At 43.8% G+C, this 27,953-nt stretch overlaps 1 protein-coding gene across 1 annotated transcript; it reads left to right on the plus strand.

Moving 5' to 3' along the window:
• Positions 1-1,685: 1,685 nt before the first annotated feature.
• Positions 1,686-27,855, plus strand: Rab21 (RAS oncogene family member Rab21). Its single transcript, XM_068391105.1, has 4 exons — positions 1,686-2,084; positions 22,625-22,792; positions 23,557-23,675; positions 26,101-27,855. Exons 1-4 carry the CDS (start codon positions 1,944-1,946, stop codon positions 26,315-26,317), a joined length of 645 nt encoding a protein of 214 aa, XP_068247206.1. The 5' UTR covers positions 1,686-1,943; the 3' UTR covers positions 26,318-27,855.
• Positions 27,856-27,953: the final 98 nt, after the last annotated feature.

Raw genomic sequence — 27,953 nt, forward strand, 5'->3', positions numbered from 1 at the left:
CACAAAATTCACACAATCAACACGACTCATTCGAGGACCTATTGACATCACTGGATAAGAGGTCATTGCCGTTATTCCCGTCATTCCCCCCTAATACAACAAATATAGGGTTAGAGAATCCTATTTTCTGCCGTAACCTAAATAAACAACTTTTAAATTTGACGAGAATGGTTAGCAGTTCATTAATACTACGACATGTAACGAGTAAGAACCTAAATCGGTAGTAACAAGCCCTTCAGCCAAAGCCGCCGAGTTCAAGGTTAGGTTATGCCGAAACATGAGGCTTCGATGTTTACTGGTGTCGTTGAACAAGTAAGTCTTATTTGAAGGCCCAAAGCATTTATACACTAGTTTAACCACTAAGGAAATAAATATTTCAAGTCTAATTCATCCAAACATCAACTAGAATAAAAAATTCGCCCAAAACAAGAAGAAATTTGAAATTGTTACCTAAGGATTTGCCCATATCCAAACTAGATTGCAATGGCCTATACCTTATGCAACCAGGACATATCCTACAGACATATAAAGTGATAATATATATAACCAGTGTTATTCTTTGATATATATCAATCAATACACGAGGACCTCACTGAAAAAACAAATCATTTCCTTGAAATTGGCAAGGCTAAATTTGACGTCCACACCAGACCTTGCTAAGGGCAGGCTACATTGTCTGAAAATCTAATCTGAATCGAACTATTTCAGACAGTTTTAAGGAGTTAATAGATATATATTAAATCAGTTTACACCAAATTACCCTTTTTGTTATTCTAAACACTTCCTTGCGAAAGTCATCAAGTCGAACACTTTTAAATGATTCGTTTCTTGGTGGTAGAAATTTACCTCTTCAAACAAAGCAAACTTACAATTACAGAGCTTGTTTTGCTTGGGAAACACAGCATTATGATCAAAGTTTTATAATTAAACGAGAGGCATAGTGTCAACAAGTGAATTTCGTAAGGATAAGTGATATATAATAGGAAAAGGGTTGCAGAATGACTTGGACCCCACGAGTATATTAAATCCAACACAAATATAATTAAAGCTGTGTTACAACACTTGACAATTACTCGAGGTGATTTCATGTGGGAATTGCCACTAAATGCACCACAGAAATACATTAAAATGTTCTTGTTTGAGTAAATATTACATAAAAAACGCTGATTTTCACTAACCTTGCTTCTTCCGTCAGCGGCGAGTCTGGATCGATGCGCAGATCTACTGCGCAGATTTTGACACAAATCGCCAATAAAGTATCTATATTGAATTGTCAACATTCAACAATGAAAACTATCAGATTTTATGTCAGGACATCTTATTTCATATCACGAGGAGACTAAATTACTAAAAGCGTCTAATATATCTGTTTAAATGCAATCTATCGGTTGTTATTTGTTTTCCTTTCCGCGATTTCGTCATTGCTACATTGCTGCCAAACATTTTTTCCTGAACACAGTTAATTTGTAAATTTGAAAAGAATTGCCTAGAGTCATCCATTTAAGCGTAAGTTTTAAGGGCACAGATTAATAAAGATTATTTAGTAAGTATAAAAACAATATGACATTACGAAATAAGGACATTCAAATATGAAAGCAGAAAAGGGGGAAGCGTTTTGTCCAAAGGATTTGTCAAGTACATCCGCCCCCATGATTTTGCTCTCAATACCTATAATATAGTTCGAAACTAATTCATCATGCTATTGTTCGATTTGACACGAGATAATTATGATATCAATAAATAATATGACTATTTATTATGTTAATTATTCATTTAAGTTTATTGAAAAGACTTTGATTTGACCCCGAACCATCATGAGATTATTGTGTTTACAATTGCAGGGGAAAAGTCACGACCCTCAGAAAAAGCTCTAGTTTCCAATTAACATCTCATTAAATAATCTCATTTTATACTACGGCCGAGTGAAGAGGTCCCAAAGAGTTATGGCGGTTTCAGGAGCTGGAGGATCACGAAGTTATAACTTCAAAATCGTCCTACTTGGTGAAGGCTGTGTAGGAAAAACGAGTCTCGTATTGAGATACGTAGAGGACAAGTTTAACGACAGGCACATCACTACGTTGCAGGTAACCATTAGCCGATATATTTAACCCGATTTTATTTCTAATATAAATATTTAATAGATATAGACACTGATTTTTAATTTTGCTGGTTCTTGGAAAACGCCCCATTGTTTTGGAATAGGTTACAGATTGGCTATTAATTCACCATCAAAGTTCAATCGGACATTACCTCAATTGCCAGTAAATGGCCTCGTGATATATTGGTACTAGTATTTTCAGTATGATACATATCAACAAAATAACTATTTAACATTTTAAGGGTGTATGTATGATAGCGGTCACCTGTATGTATGATATCTAACTTAGAATATGGCAGTGTAAGAGGGGTCCAAGAGAGGCGCTAGCCCCACCCGTTAGGTAAGTAGGTAAGGATACGGGTTGTAGGTTAGGTTAAGAGGGAAAGTTTAGGTTAGTCAATGTCTATATTTAATCCACACGAGAGGAACTGGCCACTGATATACAAAGACTCCACATTTTACTTTGATACATTAGCTAGGATCTGATGCTTAAAATCCAATTTTATAATATACAATATGTGAAATCATGGCTGGGAATAAACCAGGTACGGTAATGCATTGTATTACAAAATTAATCAATCTTGGAAGGTTTCCATTTTCCACATTACTCACTACAGGTAGGGGTGTATGTATGATGATGGCCGACTAAAAATAAGGCAGTGTAAGGAAGGTTGCAGGGGGCCTTTAGGCATCCCCATGTTAGGTAAATAGGTAAAGACATGGCTTGTAGGTTAGGGGGCCAAGTTTAGGTTAATTGCTGCCCATTTATTATGGACGTTGGAGGAACTGGCTGTTGATGTACAGAGGCTCCGAGGTATAGGTGCAAAGCACTTCAATCTACTGAAATTTCTTGGCTACTAGTTACCTATTACTTATGTTTTTAAATTCCTTATCCTGTGTAATATATCAAGCAATTTGTTAAGTTAGCAATTTTAATTTCCATTATGTCTTGCTACTATTGTACCCCAACAATATAAATTTTCTTAATTTTCTGGAGCTAAACATATGTTATATGGAACCATTAGCCTTCCTGCACACCTCATAAAATCTTAAATGTTCCATGTTTCTTTTAAATCTATCATGTTCAACTATGTCTTTATAATAATGACTTCCTCATTGTTAGGTTTGTGTATGTAATCCCTTCTGCCATTGCCATTTGCAAACTTCAACTTTCTCTTTCTACTGTTTACATTTTTTCTTCTAGTTCCGTTTGCCATTTAATTCCGACTTCTTGCTTATTATAATGTATTCAACTCTTCAATCTATTTCATACCTTTGCTCATTTCTAAAATAATTTTCCCTCATTATTCCCCATATGGTTCCCTTTTTTTATGTTTCACTATCTCTAAAATCTATAAATAAATGATTATAGTCTGATGTAATAATATTATGAGAAAGCGTAATATTTTTATTCCTGATTATATTCTTTAATGGGCATATGCCTGTTTTCAGAAAGGCAAAATTGGGTGGTCACACATAGAAAATGAGAATTTCAATCTCATTCTCTATGCTGTCCCTTGCTACTGTGTATCCATTAATGGGTTTGTTGCATTTGATTTATTAAACAATAAAAATATACGATAACTTGAGACCCCCCCCCCCCACCCGTTACTTGACGGAAAATGCCTTTCCAAATTGGGAGGAGCTGATTCTCCCTGGAACCCCCATCTACTTCCACTAGTACTTGACATATTGCACCACTTTAAAATGAATTATCAGGGATATGCCCGTACTTGTGGTGTCCCCAACTCGCCTTATCCCTGACACAATGTACAACCCCCGAACACAATGTACAGTATACGAATAAACGCAATTGAGTCACTCAAGCTGTTGTCTTCTGTCATCTTCACAGTAGGAAAGCAATGTATAAGGATTGCCACAGATAAATTACAGTATGCTTTCAGCTTGGCTGGAACTTAGTTGTTGAAACTTATAACGAGGTGTCAGTAGTTACTGGTTGGTGGCAGCGAAGCTTTGCCTCCCCAACCAGTACTCTGAATAGCCACTTTGTTTTCTGGCTCCAGTGAGTGCAGATATACTGTTCTCCCGGTGCCGTCAACTGGCTTTCAATTTTTTAGTCGTTCTTCTAGTTTATTATTAGCAGTTCATTAAGTATGAGGAAATTCAAGGGGGACGGAAAGTTTTGCAGTTTTCCTGATAACAGTAGTTAACTAACAGTTTCCATGTAACCTCCCAATATACATTTGTTCCGTAACTGAAATAAAAACCACGCTATTTACGTAGGGTTACTTTCGACGTAGCTGAAAGGACGAGCCATTAGAATTTAACGAGGGTGTATTACCCCCGCGCTAGATAGCAGGGGGGTAGGGGAGTGGTAGCTAGCTACCCCTCCCCCCCCCCTACACACTGGTGAACTGCTTCACTTCACTTTTGGCTCGAACAATGAACAGACGTCTCTGTCCCATCCTCGCTTGGCAGCCATTAATGTTTTGTCTTACTAATTACTTAATTTTCAATATTTCACTTAGCCGGTGATTATATAGCTGCAACTCTGTTGCCCGACAGACAACTCTACGGTAAAAACTCGCCAGCGATCGCTACACAGGTTGCGGGTGTGCCCAACAGCGCCATCTGTCGTCCAGATACCCAGTACTCAATGTAAACAAAGACTCAATTTTCTCTCTGTCGAGCTATCGACAAGACGTACTTACTCGCTGTTGCTAAACTGGAGTTTTTCACATCTATTTGGTGAAGTACTATATTCTAGTTTTGAGCTTTCGCTATGCAGGTGTTTTATCTTCATCTTAAATCTTGAACTCGTTTTGGATAGATTTAATTATGGTGACAAAGAGAGTATGGACTTTCTTTCACTTTTAAATGGCCGACCCTTCCCTTAGACGGAAGTGTGTTTAGGCTTTTAGTAATTATCTTATCACGTTATAGATCTATATATTTTATATCTCTCCGCCTTTATTAGGCCTCTCCGATTAACTTTCCATTTATTATAAACATATAAAAATAAATTTTAATGTTTTGTTTATATGCGACCTTTCCTGAGAGTAGGCGGTCCTAACTTGGAAACCGAAGTTAATCAACGTTGAGCCCTTTATATCGTAATTAGCTTTTAAGAGCTAAGGATTTAAAACTTTTTAAATGTAATATTTTATGAAAGAATTTCTTTGATAGTCTTCGTACTGTTTTCAAAGATGAACTAACGTTTAGTTTATTTATGCTACGCAGTTGTTGACGTTCAACATGCGCTCTATCGTTACGATAGAGAGAGAGTGTATCACGGTTTCACTTTGCAGTAAGAGTAAATCGATTCTGACGTTTTGTTCATTCTTTCTTAGCTTAAATGTTTTAAATTCTATTTTAAAGGAACTTTTTATTTTAAAAACCTTTCAGTTTTTTCCTTTAGTCAAATAACATGTTTTTTTGACGAAATATAATTGGGCTCTTCTCTTAGGTTCGAAATCAAGAGAGATAGAGACGGAGGGAGAGAGAGGAGAGAAAACGTTCCGTTCAAGCGGGTAACGTTGTTCTCGAGTTACTCTCGTCCCTAGTCGCTGTACGGGCGGAAGGATAAAACGTTTTTAGTTTTTTATTCTCGTCCCTAGGCTATGTGCGTTGAGAGATTGAAAACGTAGTTATATGAACTAGTGTTTAGTCTCTTTCCCAGCCACTGATTTTTTTATCTTAAAATATGTTTTCTGTTTTTTGCTGGTATTAATGAGCTTGCATTATACGACTGATTTCGCAATTACTACCTTTTAATGAAGGGTAGAATTGCGTGTTTCAGGTAGAAATCAGTAAAAGTTTCGATTTCAGTGAAATAAGTGCAAAACAGAAAATCGAAGTGATAAAGTGATATGCGCAAAGTGTTACAGTGTTGCGTCCGAGGGTTCGTCTGTTCGTGCCTGTCGTTCACCTAGTCCGGGACCTCTTGCATGCTCCCAAGCCCAGGGGAGAAGTAATGTCAAACGACTTATGGGTTCGAGAGGCCTTGATCAACGAACAGACGTTTTCCCTATGGTATCGGGTGTATCTTACCAAGATCTCCCCTACCATAAGACGAGAGAGACGTTGTTTCTCCTCATCATCCGAAGGCTTTTCGCATAAGAAACCTGTCACAAGGTTTCTAAGCCCTTAAGCGAAAGTCAGTCCTTTCAGGACAGGTCCAGCGTCCTGATTACAACCATTAGGACAGCTCTGACCCTATGCAGTCATCGGATAACTGCTCGCCGCCTAACAAAAGCGTAACACAGACTCCGAGAGTCTTTTTTTGTTGGCAAAGTTTTGCGGTCACAGACGTTACCCTCGTCTCTTACCACAACCATTTCCGTTGATCCTTAATGGGTTGTATGGCACATGCAGTATATGCTTGCCTCCCTTATGGAAGACTATTCTGCCGATTAGTCCGTTGAGTCTAGCCGTTTATCTCATCGATATCCTGGCTTTCAGCCAACCTAACGTTCCTTTGTGCTTACTGTTGACGTTGGCATAGCTTAGTCACGTCAGTCAGGTTGTTGAGAACCACACTCGATGCGGTCTCGTGTGGTTTTTCAGCCGCATTTGGACGTTAGGCCACTTGCTGATGCTCCTGTTGACGTTCAAGACGTTCACTAACAATCGGAGTTGACTTGTTTTGACGTTGTGCGTCAACCTCCGCATTCTAGAGTTGTTTTGACTGCTCAGTCTAGGCAGTCAAAGCAGTCTCGAGTGGACGCTGTGCGTCCTCACGCACCTGTTGTGGTTGACAGTTCAGTTGTTGACAGTTCACAGACTGTCAAGCAGTTACATGACGTTGCGTTCTGGTCCGCTACTAATGCACCAGTGAGTGTGGACTCTGCTTGTAAAGCATTGCCACCACGGTAGGTCTCTCCCTTGCTTGAGACTCAGCTTTTATCGGACAAGGTTCCTGTAGATGAGGAAGTTGCTGTTCCCCCTCCTACTGATATTCCCTTGAGGACTCTGTCAGATGGAGAGGAGCCTAAAGCTGCTTAGCCCCCTATGGACTTTAATTAAATCATGATGATTTTTTTAAGGATCTTTGTCCGGATCTTTTTGTAACTGCTGCTCCTCGTTCGCCTAAATGTCAGAGCTTACACTAGGCCTAGCTACTTCGAAGCCGTTGTTTTTAAGCTAGTGCTCTCTCGCTCTCCTAGAGAACTTTACGTTGGCTAGGCGACTGGTTTTTCACCAGGAGTTTGGGGGATACAGCCTTTGCTTTCCCTTCTTTTAAACTGGTTTATAGAGCGAGAGTCTGATATGACACGAGAGAAGTTCTCGGCTTGGGAGTTCATGCCTCTGCCCAGATAGACTTCTCAATTCTCGTAGCCTCTCCCTGGCGCCTGGCCAGGAGACGCTCCAAGTTTTTTACAGGTCAACTTCACAGCTGTTTTCGAGCCTTTGAAGTTTTGCTGTACAATTATGTCATGCATAACAAGGCTTTCAGGGATGGTAAGCGGTACCTCCTCAGTCGCTAACCCCGTCTGTTGCCGCACCTGCTCCCGTAGACCCTAAATGGGCTTTGCTGCAAGACATGCAGTCCAAGCTTGCGTCCTTGATAGAGGACTTTAATGCGGAGAAGGTTGCTACCGAACCTTCTGGCCAACAACCTTCCAACCGGTCGGTTGTGCGCCCTGTTGACGCTGAGGTAACCTACTCGCGTCTGCCAGTTGAGGTGGTTCCTCCACCGATGCGACCCAGTGTGGGTTGCCAGCCGCACGTTGACGTTAAGCGACGCTCGGAGGTGGTTGTTGACGTTCAGGACGTTCAACAACCAGCAGAGGTGACTTGTTTTGACGCAGTGCGTCAACCTCAGCAACCCGGTAGGGTGTTGACTGCACAACCCAGACGGTCTAGACAGTCTCGGGTTGACGCTGTGCTTCCTCGCGCACCCATGGTTGTTGACAGTTCACAGACTGTGCAGCAGTTCCATGATGTTGTGTCCGGCTCCGTCACGCATGCACCAGTGCGACCGGACTCAGCGAGCCAGACGTTGCCCCCTCTGATGAGGACGTTGCTGAACAACAAGACGATCAGCCCCCAGAATAGATCAAGCCCTGCTATCCATCCAGAAGATGCTGAAGAAGGAACGCTGCTCAGTCAGGCTGTGGATGAGTCTGGTAGGGACGCTGTCATCCGTGGAACATTTTGTGTCACTAGGAAGACTACACCTCCGTCCTCTTCAATACCATCTAGCTTTTCACTGGAAAAAGGACAAGACGCTAGAAGCGGTCTCGATCCCGGTTTCCGAAAAGATAAAGTCTTGTCTGACTTGGTGGAAGGACAATATCAACCTAAGAGAGGGTCTTCCCCTGGCTGTTCAGACTCTCAACCACGTTCTCTTCTCGGACGCATCGGACGTGGGCTGGGGCGCGACACTAGACGGTCGGGAATGCTCAGGACTGTGGAACTCGAGTCAGAGGAGCATGCATATCAACTGCAAGGAGCTGTTGGCAGTACATCTGGCCTTGAAAAGCTTCAAGTCTCTCCTTCGAGGCAAAGTGGTGGAAGTTAACTCGGACATCACCACGGCCTTGGCGTACATCTCCAAACAAGGAGGTACCCACTCACTGACGTTGTACGAGATCGCAGGGACCTGCTCATCTGGTCAAAAGGTCAAGACATCTCCCTAGTAACGAGGTTCATCCAAGGCGACTTGAACGTCATAGCAGATTGTCTCAGTCGGAAAGGGCAAGTAATTCCAACCGAATGGACCCTCCACAAGGATGTGTGCAAGAGACTTTGGGCCACTTGGGGTAAAACCATCCATAGATCTCTTTGCAACCTCGCTGACCAAGAGGCTTCCAATCTATTGCTCACCAGTCCCGGACCCAGCAGCAATACATATAGATGCTTTCCTCCTAGATTGGTCACATCTGGATCTCTACGCATTCCCACCGTTCAAGATTGTCAACAAGGTACTGCAGAAGTTCGCCTCTCACGAAGGGACAAGGTTGACGTTAGTTGCTTCCCTCTGGCCCGCGAGAGAATGGTTCACCGAGATACTTCGATGGTTAGTAGACGTTCCCAGTAGTCTTCCTCTAAGGGTAGACCTTCTTCGTCAGCCACACTTAAAGAAGGTACTCCAAAGCCTCCACGCTCTTCGTCTGACTACCTTCAGACTATCGAAAGACACTCGAGAGCTAGAGGATTTTCGAAGGAAGCAGCCAGTGCGATTGCTAGAGCAAGGAGAGCGTCTTCCATTAGAGTCTACCAATCGAAGTGGGAAGTCTTCCGAGACTGGTGCAAGTCAGTTTCTGTATCCTCGACCAGTACCTCTGTAGCTCAAATAGCTGTTTTTCTCTTATACCTGAGAAAAGGACGATCCCTTTCAGCTCCCACTATCAAGGGCTACAGAAGCATGTTGGCATCGGTCTTCAGGCATAGAGGTTTAGATCTTTCCAAACATAAAGATCTGCAAGACCTCCTTAAGTCTTTTGAGACCACCAAGGAGCGTCGTTTGGCTACCCCTGGATGGAATTTAGACGTGGTACTAAGATTCTTCATGTCAGACAGGTTGGAGCCGTTACAATCAGCCTCCCTGAAAGATCTCACTCTTAAGACTCTTTTCCTGGTATGCTTAGCCTCGGCTAAAAGAGTCAGTGAGATTCATGCCTTCAGCATTGCTCGGCAACGCGCCTTCGCCCGCCTACGAGCCATCGCTCGCTTACGTGCCATCGGTCTCCCGGCCGCATGCACTCGCCCACGCGCATGCGCGCCCGCACACACGCGAACCAGCGATTTTCCATCACTCGAGCACCAGCGATTTTCCATCACTCGAGCACCAGCGGTATTCTCGCCAGCGAGCCATCGCTCGCCGAACGCGCCATCGGTCTCCCGACCTCCAGCGCTCGTCCTTCCAACCTCGCTCGCCCTCACCTGCGCGCCCTCGCACCCATGCGCCTGTAGCCCACGTTCGCCCGCGCGCGATCCAACGATTTGCCATCGCGCAAGCGCCAGGGTGATTTCGACCGCTATTCCCGTAGGGCGGGAAGCGTGTTATCGTAACACGGGCAACCTGGCGAGTCATCTGGGGCGCGTACTTCCAGTTCACGATCTTCTAGGGCGGGAAGCCCCGTAAACGCAGAGCATGGCACATACAAGAGAAGGAAGGATCTTCATAGAGGTCTGCGCAACATCCTTCTTCCTTTCGGGTAGTCCCCATCATCTCTACTCCTCAGGATCGTTCGATTCCCTTTCCCATAGCGGGAATCGCTGACATGCGTCTGTGAGCCGTCAGCAGGGGAGGTACTTCGAGATCATGGGGGAACCTGGTTTTAGCCCTTCCTCTCCACCATTCCGTGGAAGGGCCTCCCCAGGGAGGAGTTCTCTATAGAATTTCTCAGCTCGGCTGGTGACTTTCTCGTATTCGGAGATCTTAAAACCAGAAGAGAGCCGCAAAGTGTGCCATGCGGGCCACTTCGTGGCTGGTTGTCTGGCTTGGATCTTTGGGCATCCTGCTGCGATCCGAGATTTTGTCCAGGGAGAGCTCCAGGAAGCCCGGCAGCTAAGACAAGGTGTCTAAACAGCAGCCCCCTCCTGTCAGAGGCAAGAAGGGCGGGAAGTCCTTCTGGGGAAGCAATAATTCTGAGAGCGGCCGAGGCCGCAAACGCTAGGATTGGCAACCCCCCTGCAGGGTCCCCGGTGGGGGGGATGCCCAAGGTTGCGCGCTCAAATGGCAGCAGCCCGGGGCCGATTCCTGCACGATCTCCGTGATCAGCCAAGGAATCGCGTCCCGTTCTTTACATCTCTACCTCCGCTGACAGGAAATCCAGTGTCGCCGAGCTCCTATGCCATGGGACTGTAAAGGAGCTAGCCCTTATGGCAGGAATTGAGACCATGCTCTGGAGGAGGCTCTCCTAAAGGTCATCGACGGCTCCCCCCCACGGCTTCTTCAGTCAACTCTTTCTTGTAAGAAAGCGTCCGAAGGCTGGAGACCTGTCTCGGCCTCTCTACCCTGATCAAGTTTGTCAAACAAACTTCGTTCAGCGTGGAACAGCAGAGCCAAGCAGGCTTGTATTGTGACCACAACTCTTCATGTGCACACTGGAGCTGAAGGACGGGTACTTCCAGATCCCGATCCATCCGTCTTTCAGGAAGTACTTGGAATTCAGCCTAGACAACAGTTATGCCAGTTCAAGGTTCGGTGTTTTTCGACCTCCCCGCAGCACCTCAGGTGTCCTTCAGAATGTTCACCCTGTTATCTTCATGGCCACATAGGAGCGGCTTCCGTCTCCTTCGTTTTCTGGAGGACTAGCTATCCCAGGCAGTCTCGGAATCGACCCTTCCTAAACACCGAGACAAGCTTCTGGGACTTTGCCAAGATCTAGGGATCATGGTAATTCTCGGGAAGTCTTCTCTGCTCCCATCTCAACAACTGGGATATCTAGGCATGATTTTGGACTCCAATCTCCAAGCCTTCCCATCAGACGGCAGGATAGCAAGGCTGAGGAGAATCGCAGAACCTTTCCTCAGACGAGGGGAGCTTCCAGCCCAATCTTGTTTACGCCTCCCAGGTCACCTTTCCTCCTGGCCAATCTAGTTCCAACGGCCGCCTCAGGATGAATCCCTGCGTCGGCGGCCCAAGTCCCGGTGGAATCAAGACAACGATTCCCCGGACATTCTGGTCCCTTTGGGACCTGCGGAACGAATGGATCTGCAGATAGCTGACCTATGGAACCTTTGCAGGGGAATGGATCTTCTCGCCCTTCCCCCTCATTTGATGCTGTTTTCGGACTCGTCAAAACAAGGGGGGGTTCCACGTTCTGAATCAGGCTTATGGTCAGAACCAGAAGGGTACCTCCACATCAATCTGCTAGGAATGAAGGCCGTAGTCTGGCCCCTCAACACTTCCAACAGACCCTGGCGAGTCACTCCGTGGACGACAACTCTGAGCAGGACTTCACAGATAGAGAGTACCGTGTGGTCTTTGGCCCCCCTTGGTAGCCAACAGGTCCTGACCTTGCGGACCTGTTTGCGACAACCTTGAATTTCAAGCTGCCGCTGTACTACTCCCAGTCCCAGTCCCCAAGGCACTCTAGCAAGATGCCTTTCTACACGGTGGGACAACATCGACGTCTACATCTTCCCACCGTTCTGTCTGTTGAGAAGGGGGCTCAACAAGACCAGACCTGTCGATGACTCTGATAGCTCCTCTGCGGCATCATGCAGAGTGGTTCCCGGAACTTCTACATCTCCTGACGGAACTCCTGAGAGAGCTTCCCCCACGACACGAGTTACTCAAACAACCACACTTCGACATCTACCACAAGCCGTAGCATCGCTTCGGCTTCACGCCTGGAGACCATCCAGCATCCCCTCACAGAGAGAGGCGTTCCGCAACAAGTTGCGGAGTGGATGTCTCGACACCTGCGAAAATCTTCCGCAGGGTCTGCCAGGCGAAGTGTAGAATCTTCTGTGGTTGGTGTGGTGGGAGAGATACCTCTCCCCTTGATGCTACTATTCCAGCAATAGCGGAGTCATTGTCTATCAGCGGGAGGAGATGCTCCTGTCGCTCTCGGCGGTGGAAACCTATCGCCCAGCCCTTAGCCTGGCCTTCAGGCTGAAAGGAATAGACTTAGCCTGGCCTTCATGCTGAAAGGAATAGACATTTCCTCCTCGCTGGATCTTTCTTCGCTCATACGTGACTACGAACTTCCTGCCCCAGTCGGAAATGAGACCTTCTCCTGGAACATGGTTCGGGCTCTTAGAGCTCTTAAGAGATCTCCTTGCGAACAATTACACCAGGCTTCTGATCGTCACCGGTCTTGGAAGACGGTGCTCCTGCTCGCTCTGGCCTCGGCCAAGCGTGTCAGCGAACGTCATGGTCTCTCATACGGCGTCGCCCACTCAAGAGGATAGCTGGAAGTAACGTTCAGGTTCGTCCCTGAGTTGGTTACTAGACTCAAAATCTGGGAGTCCCGGATCTTCGGTCGACTCCTTCAGGATTTCGAGTCTCCGTTCTGTAACAGATGACCCAGACCTTCTCCTACTAGGCCCAGTAAGGAGTCGGAAGGGTTATCTTAAAGAACAGCTGCAGTTCATCACGCCCTGAATCCAGATCCTCCTCCGTCACGTCGCCTTAGGGCACACGATGTCAGAGATATCGCAACGTCCCTGGCCTTCAAGAGAAACTACTCTGTGACGCAGGTTCTACAACTGGAGTCTGGAAGCGTCTAACGACCTTCACAGCCCACTCCTGCAGGACGTGACCCACTGGAGCCTCGATACGTCTATCGGCCCTGTGGTGGCTACACAACAGCTGGTCTAACCTCAGGCTCCTTATTGGACAGGTAGCAGAAGGTTGAGGGCATTGTTATCCAGTTTTAGTATGCATGAATGAAAGAAGTATGTCTGGCCCTTACTTCTTTCTTCATCCTCCCCTCTCTTGGGGAAAGCAGCATCCTGGGTTTTCTGCATAGCTGACCTCAAACCTCTGCAGGTAAACCATGCTTCCTTGTGTTCCTAGTATTGAGTTAATACTGTCTCGTCCCCCATACCCTGACGAGGTGGTATTGGGAACGTCCTAGCCTAGAATTCCAGCTAAAGGATTTCAGGTTGACTTCCTAGGACAAGTCACACTTCTTCCCTCCACACACAGCTTATGTAGGCCGCACGTTTCTTGCGTAGCAAGAACTTGCGAGGTGCAGGGACTCTTTTTCTCGAGTGCTGCTCACTCGGATTCCGAGTCCCCGGGTAAGCCAAAGCCAGTAAGGCTGGGGACTTTCCACCCTTCCTAAGGGTAAGTCGCCCTATGTAAATAGCGTGGTTTGTATTTCGGTTACGGAACAAATGACAAATTCGGAGATAATTTGTATTTTTCCTAACCATACAAACCTTAGCTATTTACACATATTTGCCCGCCAGCCCTGTCCCCCAAGGCAAGTCCTACCTCTAAGTGAAATGAAGCTAGCTACCACTCCCTTACCCCCCCCCCCCCCCCCCGCTAACTAGAGCGGGGGGGGGGTAATACACCCTCATTAAATTCTAATGCTCGTCCTTTCAGCTACGCCGAAAGTAAACCCTATGTAAATAGCTAAGATTTGTATGGTTAGGAAAAATACAAAATATCTCCGAATTTGTCATTTTTACTGCTGTTACGGTTTATTCCCTTGCTTATGTGGCCTAGTGAAGGTGATGTCATCGTAATCGAGGAATGAAACATATAAGTTATTTCTTCATCTTCTAACAACTATTGGTGTATCTACGCATTTATTAACTTTTTTTTTTTAAGATTAGTCCTATATGACCGATCGATAGGAGTTACATATGCTGTACGTGACTCCTACCGTTTCTCTCTTAATGGAGTACCACCTCATCTGCTCGCAAATGCGTGCTTTAACATGAGTGCCGTCTCACCTATTGGCAATCGCCTACTCCTCAGGAAGTGCCACCTCACCTGTTTGTAATCTACCTTACCTGTACATGATCACACACAACCGCGTTAGTGCCTCCTCACCTGCACTCCTGCAAAAGTGCCATCTCACCTACTTGCGTGCAGACATGCTCATTCATCAGATTTTAGGCATTCCGAGGCTCGCGCTTTCACTAGTTGGTACAAGATCTTCTTAATGCAAGTACTACTCCACTCGCATGCTCCACCCAAGAGGTGTGTATTCACCTTGATGTCATACCTGTTTACACTCAAGTGTGTAATCTCCAGATTGAGAGTGCTCTACTGCTAGCATGCACCCTTCAAGAAAGCCATGTTCACCCTTTAATGAGAGCTTGCATTCACCCTCTAGTAAGACAAGAAATTTGTTAGCTTTACATTTTCTAGCAAATTTCATAAGGTGAGAGACTACTCACTGGAAACGTTCCTTCCCTGAAGATATGTAATAGCATACAATACTAGTGCTTACAAACTGATTACAGTACATGTGCTCTCTCGCAGGAAAGAGCATGTGCCCTACCACTAAGTGTAAGGGCCTCACCCTTCTCTTCCTTTCCTTCATGAGTACCTTCAAGCTTTTGGGAGAGTAAGGGAAAATATCCCACCAAAAATCGTATCTTTGGGAACAGACATTGATACATGTTGTGTGTCAACCATGGTGGGTCTCGTACTGAATGCTACTGATACGCTTGAAGGGGAAGATGTCTAAGTAGGTCCAATCAACATAGCTATATGACTCCGGCGATTTCAGAGTATGTGAGGCGGTAAATACAAAGAAAAGCGGTACGTACATATCCAGTACAGTACTGTACTTGGCGGTTTGGGATATAAGTACTCACGCACCTATTTATAGCAGTCGCCTCGTATGAGATCAAGCTCTCTTTTTCTCAATCGTGTAAAATACCTCTCGCCAACTCGAATAAGTTGGATACAGAGTAGGATATCACCTCACCCAAGCAGTAAGTTGTTACGGACCAGAAATGCTTATTTCTCCGAGAATATCTTTAGTTATGAGTTTCAGGTATTCGCCATGGTTTCACGATGCTACGCAATTAGACTTTTTGCATCTTCTTCAGTGACGTTGGGAACTCAGAACTTCTGGCATCTGCTTCATCCTTGCCCTTCCAGTACATGATACTATGGAAGAGGAACCTGGGACTGTTCTCATTGCATGTACAGGCTACGAGATCTTACTGGCACAAGCGTGAAGATTCTTTCTGCCCTGTAAGGGAACATTTCAACTGTTTTAGCTTGTTCTCCATAATGGGCATATTTCCATGTGATCGGCAGTGTGCCGCAATCGCAAAACTTAAAATTGATAACTTGATCCAGACTCTTACGGTTGTTTACCTCGATTGGGAATTCTGCGCTCATTTATCGCAATCAGTAATCAGGAACCATACAATCGTGTATAGTGATTGAAAACTTCTGATTGTTTAACGAGATCAGGAAACCTAAATCGGGAATCATGTGATCGAGAACAACGATTGGAGTTTGCACTCGTGACTCGCTGAAGCACAAGATAACCAATCTTGCGTAGTTGCTGAGACTTAGGCTATTTCCTCTGCACGATTTCGTGGGAGGATTCTTCCCTCTGACTCGGGCCGTTCCTGAAACACTTTGGTGATACCATCACATAAAGTCTTTCAACCTGTTGATACTACTAGATCTAGATCTTCCCCCCCCCCAAGAGCCTGATCAATAACTGAGTTTTCCCAGACACCAGGATCTTCTATTTTAATCATGCTCGAAAGGGTGGAGCAGGTGAGTTCTTGGTTCTAATCTCATTTCTTGTACAAGTAGAGAGATGCCACATCATACGTGAATATTAGCAAGGATCCTCTCCAACTAAGTTTTTTTGTGTGCCTTCTTCAGGAAGAAGGTATCAGAGATGTCTACCTATAGGGCTGCTAAGTAATGGAATTCTTTACAATATCACAATTGATATTCTAGTTCCTGGTATTTTTGCAGACGCGCTTCCCAATCGATTGAACCAGATGAGTCCATGCTGACAATAGAGACTGGGATGGAGACTCGAGCATGAGGACTCGGTCCTGACATCTGAGTCCGCTGCCCTGAAATCTACTTCCGTGGCCATCCTCCAAACCACATCAGGGTTCTATCGTTAGGTGATAGTAACCAAGTGCTGTACTAAGATCCAGGGTTTGTAAAAGCCCAAATACATTGATTTGATCCGATCAAACACCAAGAACCAAGCTTTCTTGTTGCATCATTCAGATTTCCTATGGGCCATATCAAACCCAGAGAAGGGAGTCGGTAGAGTTACATCCCATACAGAATTAATTGGTGCTAAAGTTGCAGTCTGCGTCCCATGGAGGGAACAGCATCAGGACGGTAATGGTAGAAGAAGGGACAAACAGGTCTCTTCTTCCATTGATCAGACAAGGTCACTGGAACAACCATGAGAGGGAGAGAAGTTAACGGCACCAGGTTAACCCTACGAAGGGTTTTCAGCATGGCCTCGGTTTCTACTTCATCCTTGGAGGAGTCGGTAGTAGAAGCTTTGGACAGTGTTGGGGACAGGTTATCAATATCCACAACCTGAAAAGGTCATTGTGCATCCAATGATAGTTTTAGGATTGGTCAGTGATAACTTGTTCCCGACGCTATCCAAAGCTTTTCCTGCCGATCCCCCTTGGACAAAGCAGAAACTTGAGGCCATTGTGACGTGCCGAGAGAAGGTTGTGACTCAAAGACAGGATGAAAGCAACTGAGTAACTTTATTATAGAACACTCGCCTTTATATACAAAAACTTAATGCAACAGGAAATTTCCTGTTCAATCGGTTAACAGTTAATGGTGAGAAAAACCGGCATGTTTATTCAGGTTCTTTTTAGTACGAGGGGAGAGCGAAGATACAAGCATAATATATACACAAAATGAAATGTCGTTACTATGTATGATCGTGTGACACACGGTTGGTACATGGCTCTACCCCTAAAAATGACATACTGTACATGTTAAATAGGGCGCCCTGATCTAGAGAGGCGAACTGTAGGCGGGTCATCTGGCAGGAGATAAGCAGGTTTTAGACGATCTATGGAGACCCAGTCTTCTTTGCCACGAATTTTTAGTAGGAATGCTTTCGAACTGCGTCAGATCACAAGGAAAGGGCCCGTGTAAGGGGGCGTTAGCGGTGGCTTGCTAGTTTCGTTGTGCAGGGAAATGTGCGTTGCAGAGTGCAAGTCTGTCAGTATGTGATGCTTCGCTGGGGGCTTGTAAGTCTGGCGGCATGGAGTAAATTTTCCCACGACGTGACGTATGCGCTGGAGATCATCGGAGGTGGTTGTAGAAGGAAAAAATTCGGCGGGGACGACCAACGGGTCGCCATACACCATTTCAGCTGCCGAGACGTCGAGGGCATCTTTAGGAGTGGTCCTTAGTCCCAGGAGGACCCAGGGAAGCTGAGTAAACAAGTTGGAATCCTTGCAGCAGGACATCAAAGCTGCTTTGAGGGTGCGATGAAAACATTCAACCATTCCATTGGCAGCGAGGTTGTAGGCAGTTGTCTGATGTAGGGTGATGCCCAGGAGATTCGCTAATGATGTCCACAATTGAGAGGTGAAAGTGGTACCCCTGTCAGAAGTAATATGCTCATGGATACCAAATCTTGCAATCCATCCTGAGAGTAAAGCAGATGTACAAGAGGCGGACGTTGCAGTTTCCATGGGAATGGCTTCAGGCCAACGAGTGGAGCGGTCGATGACGGTAAACAGATAACGATGTCCTTGTGATGTGGGTAGGGGGCCTATAACGTCGACATGAATGTGTGCGAAACAACGCTGAGGTTGAGGAAAGGTGCCCACTCCTGAATCCGTGTGTTGATGTACTTTGGAAGTTTGGCAAGAAGTACAGGCGCGGACCCAATCCTTAGCATCCTTAGAAATGCCGTGCCAAATGAACTTCGTATTCAGTAGCTGTGCAGTAGAACGGCACGAGGGATGTGAAAGGCCGTGAATGAAATCAAACACTTGCCTGCGCATGGGAGCAGGAATCCAAGGTCGCGGTCTACCAGTACTGACATCACAGAGGAGGGTGGTGTTGGAGTCTTCGAGAGGGAAGTCTTCCCAACGAAGGGACGTGCAGGATGTCCTATATGCTTGGTACTCTGGATCCTGTCGTTGGGCTTCAGCCAAGGCGTTGTAATCCAATTCCAGTTGAACGGCAGTCAATGTGTTTCTTGACAGGGCATCGGCAACGGAATTCATTTTCCCAGGGATGTATTGAAGGGTGCAATTGTATTCAGCCATGGCGGAGAGATGTCGGCGTTGACGGGCGGACCAGGCGTCAGACTGTCGAGTAAAGGCGTGCACCGCAGGCATGTGGTCTGTGCGAATGGCGAAGGGTGTACCTTCTAAGAAATGGCGAAAGTGACGAACAGCCAAGTGCACCGCCAGCAATTCACGATCGAAGGTAGAATATCCCGATTCTGCCTTGGACAGTTTTCTGCTGAAGAAGGCCAATGGGCGGGGCGAGCCGTTGACCAACTGCTCGAGTACTGCACCAATAGCGACGTCGCTGGCATCGATGGAGAGAAGGAGAGGGGCATGTGGGATAGGAAAAGTGTGAGCCGCAGCAGTTGATAGGGCCTCCTTCGCATTGCAGAAGGCCGCTTCTTGAAGGGGACCCCACTTCAGGTCCTTTGGCTTGCCCTTGAGGGAGGTGTAGAGGGGAGCAAGAGTGGCGGCAATGGCTGGCAGAAAACAGTGATAATAGTTGATCATGCCCAAGAATTCCTGCAGAGCTTTGACGGTCGAGGGCGCGGGGAAGTCCTGAACGGCTGCTACCTTCTCAGGGAGGGGATGGACTCCTTCAGGAGTGATGCAGTGCCCTAAGAACGACACTTCGTTAGCGCCAAAGGTACACTTGTCGTACCGGACTACAAGGCCGTTTTGTTGCCGGCGGTCGAGCACGATGCGCAGGTGACGGAGGTGTTACTCCTTTGAGGAGGAACGGAGGTGTTACTCCTTTGAGGAGGAGAACACAAGTATGTCATCCACATAACATACACAGAAGGGGAGGTCCCCTAAGATGCCATCCATGAGACGGTGAAACGTGGCACCAGCATTACGAAGGCCAAAACGGGAGTAATTGAAGGTGTATGTACCAAACGGAGTGGTGATGGCGGTCTTGGGTATGTCTTCTGGGTTCATAGGCACCTGATAATACCTCTTCAGGAGGTCGAGCATAGAGAAAACCTTCGCTTTGTGCAGGTAGGAGGTCACGTCGGCGATGTTTGGGAGGGGGTAGTGATCCGGTTCTGTTTGCATGTTCAGGCGCCTGTAATCCCCGCACGGACGGAGAGAGCCGTCTTTCTTCAGAACGATGTGTTTGGCAAAGGCCCATTTCCTCCATTTCGGCGAACGTCTGTTTGGCGGCTGCCAATTGTTCCGGTGCCAGACGTCTGAATTTTTCGAAAACTGGGGGTCCCGTCGTCTTGATATGGTGATAAATACCGTGCTTGGCAGTTTGGTGAAGTTCTGGACGGAAATCTTCTGGGTACGACGTGAGGAGGTGAGCATAGGCGTCCGTGGGTGCGCTGATGTGGAGAGTGAGGTTGGAGCGGGCTGGTTGAAGAGATGTAGACAAGTACGAGTCTGTGTTGACCAATCGTCGGTGGGCAACATCGACCAGAAGGTGGAAATGAGAGAGGAAATCCGTACCGAGGATTGGCAATGTGACGTCAGCAACGAAAAACTTCCAATTAAATTTACCGTTTCCAAATGATAATGTGAGGTTCTCGTAACCGTAGGTGGGTATCGCAGATCCGTTGGCAGCTACCAAGCGGATGTCAGCAGACGTAGACAGACTACGTTGTGTCCTGAAGAGTTCCCTTGGCAAAAGAGAACGACAAGCACCTGTGTCTACCAAAAATCGCACGCCCGTTCCTGCATCATGTAAAAAGAAATGATTAGAAACACGGGAGGCCACCGCCACGAGCGATGGCCTACTTACACGTTTTTTGGCCACTGACAATCCTTGGCATATTTCTTCTCGGTTACCCAGAATCTGATGTGGTAGTAGCAAAACTGCGGGGGATTGGTGTCAGTAAGTGGCTGTAAAAGTCGTTGGTTGGGGTGCGAGCGAGTGGTGGGAGGCGGGTGGCTTTGTCGCTGCTTCGGCACGTCACGGGGTAGGCGTGTATGTCCTACGGCATTCACGTCAGCTTCGGTTGACGTTGAATAGGCGTCCTCTTCGTCAGGAGTGGAGGCGTTGATGGAGGTCTTGAAGTGGTTGTCCATAAGGGCGTCGGCTTTGGTCATCAAGTCCTTTATTGATAAACTATCGACATCGGGTATGACAGCGCGTACAGGTTCGGGTAAACGGCGTATACAAAGGGCACGAAGTAGGTTCACCTCACGAGGAGAGCTGTCTAGGGTAGGTTGCAGGCGAGCGATACTGGTCATTTCCCTGAGGGGGAGCAAAGCCCTTTGGTCCCCCAACGGTTGTTGAGAAAGCTGAAAAAGCTTTGCTATACAGGGGTGTCTCCTTGTTCACAAAGCCAGTCGGATATTTTCGGGAAGGTGTCCTCGGGTATCGCCGCGAGAACTTAATCTACTTTGGTGGTTGAGCGAGTCACGCCCTTGATTCAAAACTGGACTTCTGCGTGCTGAAACCAAGCAAACGCCTCTTCGCTGGCTTATGACGAAAGTTTCAATGGGGCGGCGCCAACTTCTGTGGAGTCCGCCATAGTTAGTACCAATGACAGAGGGGCGAGGGGGGTGGAAGGCGGGAGGAGCGAGTCGACTTCCGGGGTCACCAATGTGACGTGCCGAGAAAAGGTTGTGACTCAAAGACAGGATGAAAGCAATTGAGTAACTTTATTATAGAACACTCGCCTTTATATACAAAAACTCAATGCCACAGGAAATTTCCTGTTCAATCGGTTAACAATTAATGGTGAGAAAAACAGGCATGTTTATTCAGGTTCTTTTTATTACAAGGAGAGAGCGAAGATACAAGCATAATATATACACAAAATGAAATGTCGTTACTATGTACGATCGTGTGACACACGGTTGGTACACCATACTAAAAACCCTTTCTAGGGTCAGCCTGCCACAGTTGACTTCTGTGTCTCTCATAGTTGTTCCAGTGACTGTCTGAGGTTTCATCCTGAGTATCTGATGCTCTCATTGACTGCAATTAAGGCCAACCTTTTGTCATTGAAGATATACATCAGGAGCGGAAAAGCCTATTTTCACAGTCTATTATAGATTATCCAGGAAATTTTAAGAAATTTATACAGAACATGTCTGGAGAGCCATATTTGCACTGATGATGTTTCAACAGCGATGGAGTATCGATCCATCGGTCGCAGCTGTTGATGTTTCATCAGCAGCAATTGAGTATTGATTAATCGGTCGTAGCTGTGTTTCCAATCGATCTCTTTCCGTTTATGCAGGAGTGTACGTACCGCTCTAAGAACTGCACATACCGGTATCCTGCCCAGCTCGGAGTTGTTTCAGTACATAGCTCACTTTAACACTCAGTCTAGTAAGAGACTGATTGCTTGCTCCTTCATCAAGAAGAGGATGTCGGCCTTCTTCAATGTCCTTCTTCAGTAAAGAACCCTCTGATTTGGTTATAGGGAACTTCCTATACATGCAAGAAAAAATAACCCAATGCTGAGTGCATCCATTTTTTGAAGTATCTTTCCTGAAGCTCCAGGGTGACCAGAAAATTCTATTTTCTGAAGGACAATCACTAATTACAATATTTATCTTTTAAGTACATCAGGTGAAAGAACTAGTTTGCCAGGCCTTGATTAATGACCAGTAACCAATTGTTCCCTTCAAGATGACAAGGTGATTTTAGAAACCTGGTCAATTGTTTGGAACCTTCTTGATAGCCTGCTTCACAATTATAGCCCCTAAATTACATCTTTCTCAATGCAGTGTACATCAGTGACCCACAACACTGCCCTGATTTTGGTCCCAAACTCATCTTGTTTAACCTCTTTAGGCTAGTCCTATTAAGCTTGAACTTACGCTGTATCTAATTGGAAGAGAGAAAATTATCTTCTCCTTTTCCTACTACTAGTTCCTAAAGGTAAGTTGTTTAATTGATGGTCTTTATACTTGTACCAAATTTTAAAAGCCACAGTTGTTTTTACTACTGAACATGTTTGAATTTCTTTCCAGGCTTCATTTCTCACTAAGAGAGTAAACATCAGCGGTAAGAGAGTGAATCTGGCTATATGGGATACTGCTGGTCAAGAAAGATTCCACGCCTTAGGGCCCATATATTATCGAGAATCCCATGGTGCTATTTTAGTTTACGATATTACGGACGAAGATTCTTTTCAGAAAGTAAGTAAGAAGCCTTTCTTTTTTATCCAGTAATCAGCATATATATAGTATCCATTAGATTTATCTTGTCTAGATTACTAAAACAGTACAATGAATATATTCTGATTATTAACGTTGAGAAGGTTTTACCTTAATAAAGACTTTACTTTCACTTTGCAAATAATAGACAGGCTAAATACATTACTGTACTGTGCCAAGTTAAAAAGGCCTACTTTACCAATTTATTTCAACTCATCTTGGCAAACACGCTTACTACTCGCTATTATTTCTCGGTATGTTCTGATGGAATGTCCTCCGTTTGGAAATTATTATTGTAATGCTATAATTGATCATGATGCCCTTCATGAATAATACCGAGCTTGTATTTTTCACCTAAAATACATTAAAGTAGAATAAGTTTTTATATGTTCCTTGCCACTTCTTGTCTTGTGAATACCACCATTTGTTTGTAGTTTTTTAACCTAGAACATGCAAAGTAGTCCTAGTTTCCCCACACTATGAAGATTCACCTTTACCCCAATTACTGTATATTAGGATGTACAGTTTCCTTTATATAAACTTGAAAATAGGTCTAAGTTTAATTAGTGATGCATTTACTTATTTTTTTCTGGTGGAATTGGTTCACTCGTTTGTAACCAGAGGCTCTTTTACCTAATTGATTAAAAGCTATGTTTTAGTTAATTTTATTCATAATGTCAGTACAGTAATTCATTAATAATGCTACTTTTTTAATCATGTATTATCTAATAATTCTTTCATTACAGGTTAAGAATTGGGTTCGCGAATTACGAAGAATGCTGGGAAATGACATTTGCTTAGTTATTGCTGGTAATAAACTCGACCTTCAAAAGGACCGCCACGTTCAATTAGAAGAAGCAGAAGAGTAAGTCCTAATGAAATTTATTGTATGAGAATTGAAGTAAAATAACAGAAAATTATACCAGAACCATCTTGCTGGTAATGATTTTTAATTGCAGTTTTATAGAATGAATAGTTTCTTCGTCTTTGGACCATGAGCCAAATATCTCATCATTCCATAGCCTCTGTACCATGGTCTTCCACTATCTTGGGTTAGAGTTCTTGAGGGTACACTCAGGCACAATATTCTGTTTCCTTATTGTCTTTCCTCACTGGGGTATTTTCCATGTTGGCCTGATAGTATCCTGCTTTTCTAACTAGGGTTGTAGCTTAGCAAGTAATGATAATTAGATCTCCCGGAGTTGCGTAACGTGACGACAAGGTATGACCTTCAACTGAAATCTGTTGAAGTTATGATCGAAGCCGTTTAGAACTTCTTCATATTTAATTTGCATTTTAACTAGCTATAAATATAGTTTATATGTACGAGTACAGTGTGTGCCTATCTGTAAAGAGTTTTTGATCATTGTAATTTTAAAGTATTCATTTAATTTTCATTAACTAATAAATGGCTTTAAGGTCCCAGCACCTGGCCGGTTGCCCTAAATTCCATGCATTTTACATTTCAAAATCATGTGGTATGAGTTTTTTTTTAAACTAACATTGTCTGTAATATATGGGCTAGGGAATAAAGAAAAATTTAAGAAAATTTATCAGCTTTGTTTACGAAAAGCAATTATAAATTGAGTTGTAGTGGCTGATTTTTGCTAGATAAATGTTAACTTATGGGAGAAGTACAAGAGGAAGGCCAAGGTTTGGGTGGATGGATGGAGTGAAGGAAGCTCTGGGTGATAGGAGCATAAAAGTGAGAGAGGCAAGAGAGCATGCTAGAAATAGGAATGAATGGCGAGCGATTGTGACGCAGTTCCGATAGGCTCTGCTGCTTCCTCCGGTGCCTTGTAAGACTGCGGAGGTAGCAGCAGTAGGGGATTCCTAGTTATGAAGCTTCATCCGTGGTGGATAACGGGGGAGGGTGGGCTGTGACACCCTAGCAGTACCAGCCAAACTCGGTTGAGTCCCTTGTCAGGCTGGGAGGAACGTAGAGAGGAGAGGTCCTCTTTTCTGTTTCATTTGTTTGATGTCGGCTACCCCCCATAATTGGGGGAAGTGCTTTGGTATATGTATGTATGTAGGTGTTAACTCTTGACAGCAAAGAGATTTTCCAGACTTGTGAAGTATATTTGAAGTACTTTATAAGAAAGAAGAGAGTTTTAAGTGGAATGTTGACAAGAACAAATCCATTTGAAATAGATACTGAAGAGGCGGGGGACTTTGTGTGCAGTTGAAAATGCAGTGTTGACTCATACATATACGTTGGGAGTAAAGGGTTACAGTGAACCCTCGTTTATCGCGGTAGATAGGTTCCAGTCGCGGCCGCGATAGGTGAAAATCCGCGAAGTAGTGACACCATATTTACCTATTTATTCAACATGTATATTCAGACTTTTAAAACCTTCCCTTGTACGTAGTACTGTTAACAAACTACCCTTTAATGTACAGAACACTTAATGCATGTACTACAGTACCCTAAACTAAAACAGGCACAAATATTAAAGGTGATTTTATATCATGCATTTCCTAAACACGCTAAAAAGCACGATAAAAAATGGCAACCAATGTTTTGTTTACATTTATCTCTGATCATAATGAAGAAACAAACTGGAGGTAGAGCTTTGCTTATTACCCAGACATATTTCCCATACTTTTCCCTTAGAACTACATCACATCTTCCTACTTTAGATATATATATATATATATATATATATATATATATATATATATATATATATATATATATGTGTGTGTGTGTGTGTATATATATATATATATTTATATGTATACACATATACATACCTACATATATACATAAATACATGCATACATATATATATATATATATATATATATGTATATATATATGGGTTATGGAAAAAATCCGCGAAGTGGTGAATCCGCGATGGTCGAACCGCGAAGTAGCGAGGGTTCACTGTAAATATTTAGTGGAATGACTAAATATGAATGGCAAAATAATGGTATAAATTTTTACTCAACCATGTATAGATGTATGCCTGTTACTAAAATAAGTCTAGAAGAAGAGTGGAACCTATGCTATGCGTGTTACCTTAATGAGTGTAGAGGAAGAGTGGAACCTATGTTATGCATGTTACCTTAATGAGTATATAGGATGAGTGGAACCTGTATTATGCATGTTACCTTAATGAGTCTAAAGGAAGAGTGGAACCTGTGTTACCTTGATGAGGAAAGACATGTATAGGAATAAGTAGCCTATCTGTACCAGTAAAATATTTTGCCATATGCTTGCTCGTCCTACCATTTGATAATTATGTCTTGGGAACTAATTTTTTCCCCTTATTTTATTGTAATTCTAGATATGCCAAAGAGGTGGGTGCCTTTCATGTCCAAGCATCTGCTAAAGAAAACAAAGGTGTGGAAGAATTATTCCTCGAATTGACTCACAGGATGTTGGAGAGCGCAATTGCAAATGATCAGCAAAGAGTTAATGCTCTTACCAGAGGAAATAACTCCAGCAACTTACAGATTGTTGACGATCCCGCGGTGCAAAGTAATTCAAAATCCTGCTGTTGACATAAAAACGAGGTTTGCAATGTTAAGTATTTTTCTTACTTTTTCACAAGTTTAAGACTGATTGAATAAATGCCACATGTTATTTCCTCACTCATCAATATAAACTTTATAGTAATGAACTTGGCAATGTTAATGTTAAGATTAATATGAGGGAATATTTTTTCAAATATTAACCAGACTTTTTAATGCTCTTCATATAGAAAAACAAATATTTGTTGACTACAAAGTTTAGAGCAAAAAGTTAGCATTACAGACCTGTTTGATAATGGTTTGGATTTTGTACACTTATTATATTTTCATAATGAAGACGTCATAATAACTTTGGTTATTTAGAATTTGACATGATCTTTAGCTTTTTATATAATTGATTTTGATAATCTATTGGTTAAGCTAGTTAGAAATATTTATAAAAGACACTCCTGGGATTTTCAATAGATACCAAGGTCTATTCGGTATGCCTGATACTTTTCATTAATTCTTTAGTTATGAGAAAGTTTGGTTTTATAAAATATAGTATATAAAGAAGTTAAGGAAATAGATCAACCATTTGTTTACTATTGTTGATCTTTGTAAAATGAAAAATGTGAACACAAAACATTTGGCTGTTTTTATAAAAGTGATACTGTACATGCAAAAATAACTGGAAAAAGACTACTCTCCAAAATATGTAAGGTTTTAGTCACAATTAGAAACCCTTTTATTTTACAAATACATTAACCAATTAGTAGGCAGTGAAGGATACCAGAATTGAATTGGACTAGCTGGTATGTATCGTATTGTGGCATTGCAGGTTATAAATGGAATAAGGGATTTACCACACTTGAAATGTGTTAACCCTTTTACCCCCAATGGACGTACTGGTACGTTTCATAAAACTAATCCCTTTACCCCCATGGACGTACTGCTATTTACATTTTTTTTTTTTTTGCATAATTTTGATAACTGTATGAGAAACTTCAGGCATTTTTCAAAAGAATGAGACCAACCTGACCTCTCTATGACAAAAATTAAGGCTGTTAGAGCTATTTAAAAAATATATATTGCACATTGTGCTTGAAAAAAAAAATGCCCTGGGGTTAAGGGTTGGAAAGTTCCAAATAGCCTGGGGGTAAAACGGTTAAGGAAACTAAAATGAGAAACAGACAGGGAACAGTGGTATCAATTTTGATGGTAGGGAAAAGCTTAAAAGTGCCGTATATCATTTTTGTTACCTTCTGGCTCATATTACATGGCGAAGCGGCATTGGATTTGATCGAGACTGCGAGATTATTAGTAAATAGGGTATTACCGTATATCCAATTAGGCAGAAGAGCAAAAAATTAGTGCATCGTTATAATGGCTGTACTGCTGTGTGCACAGACATGAGCATTTGCAAAGATTTCGAAGAGGTGCAATTGTATAGTAGCGTGTAAGTCCTAATGCTTTATGGTACTGAAATAGAACAAGAGGTGTAGAAAATTGTGATATATATTGTAGATGAAAACTAAGCAAATGTGGCTTCATCTGGCAGGTGTAGGAGATAGAAAGTATAGGAGAGAGAGCACAGTTTACATCTTGACTTTATAAATGGAAAATCTAGGGTAAAATGGTACCGGTAATATTTTTCTCCCCACTTTTCCAATCCTACTTCATTCTT

The sequence above is a fragment of the Palaemon carinicauda genome, chromosome 17 (assembly GCF_036898095.1).
Source record: "Palaemon carinicauda isolate YSFRI2023 chromosome 17, ASM3689809v2, whole genome shotgun sequence".
Lineage (NCBI taxonomy): Eukaryota > Metazoa > Arthropoda > Malacostraca > Decapoda > Palaemonidae > Palaemon > Palaemon carinicauda.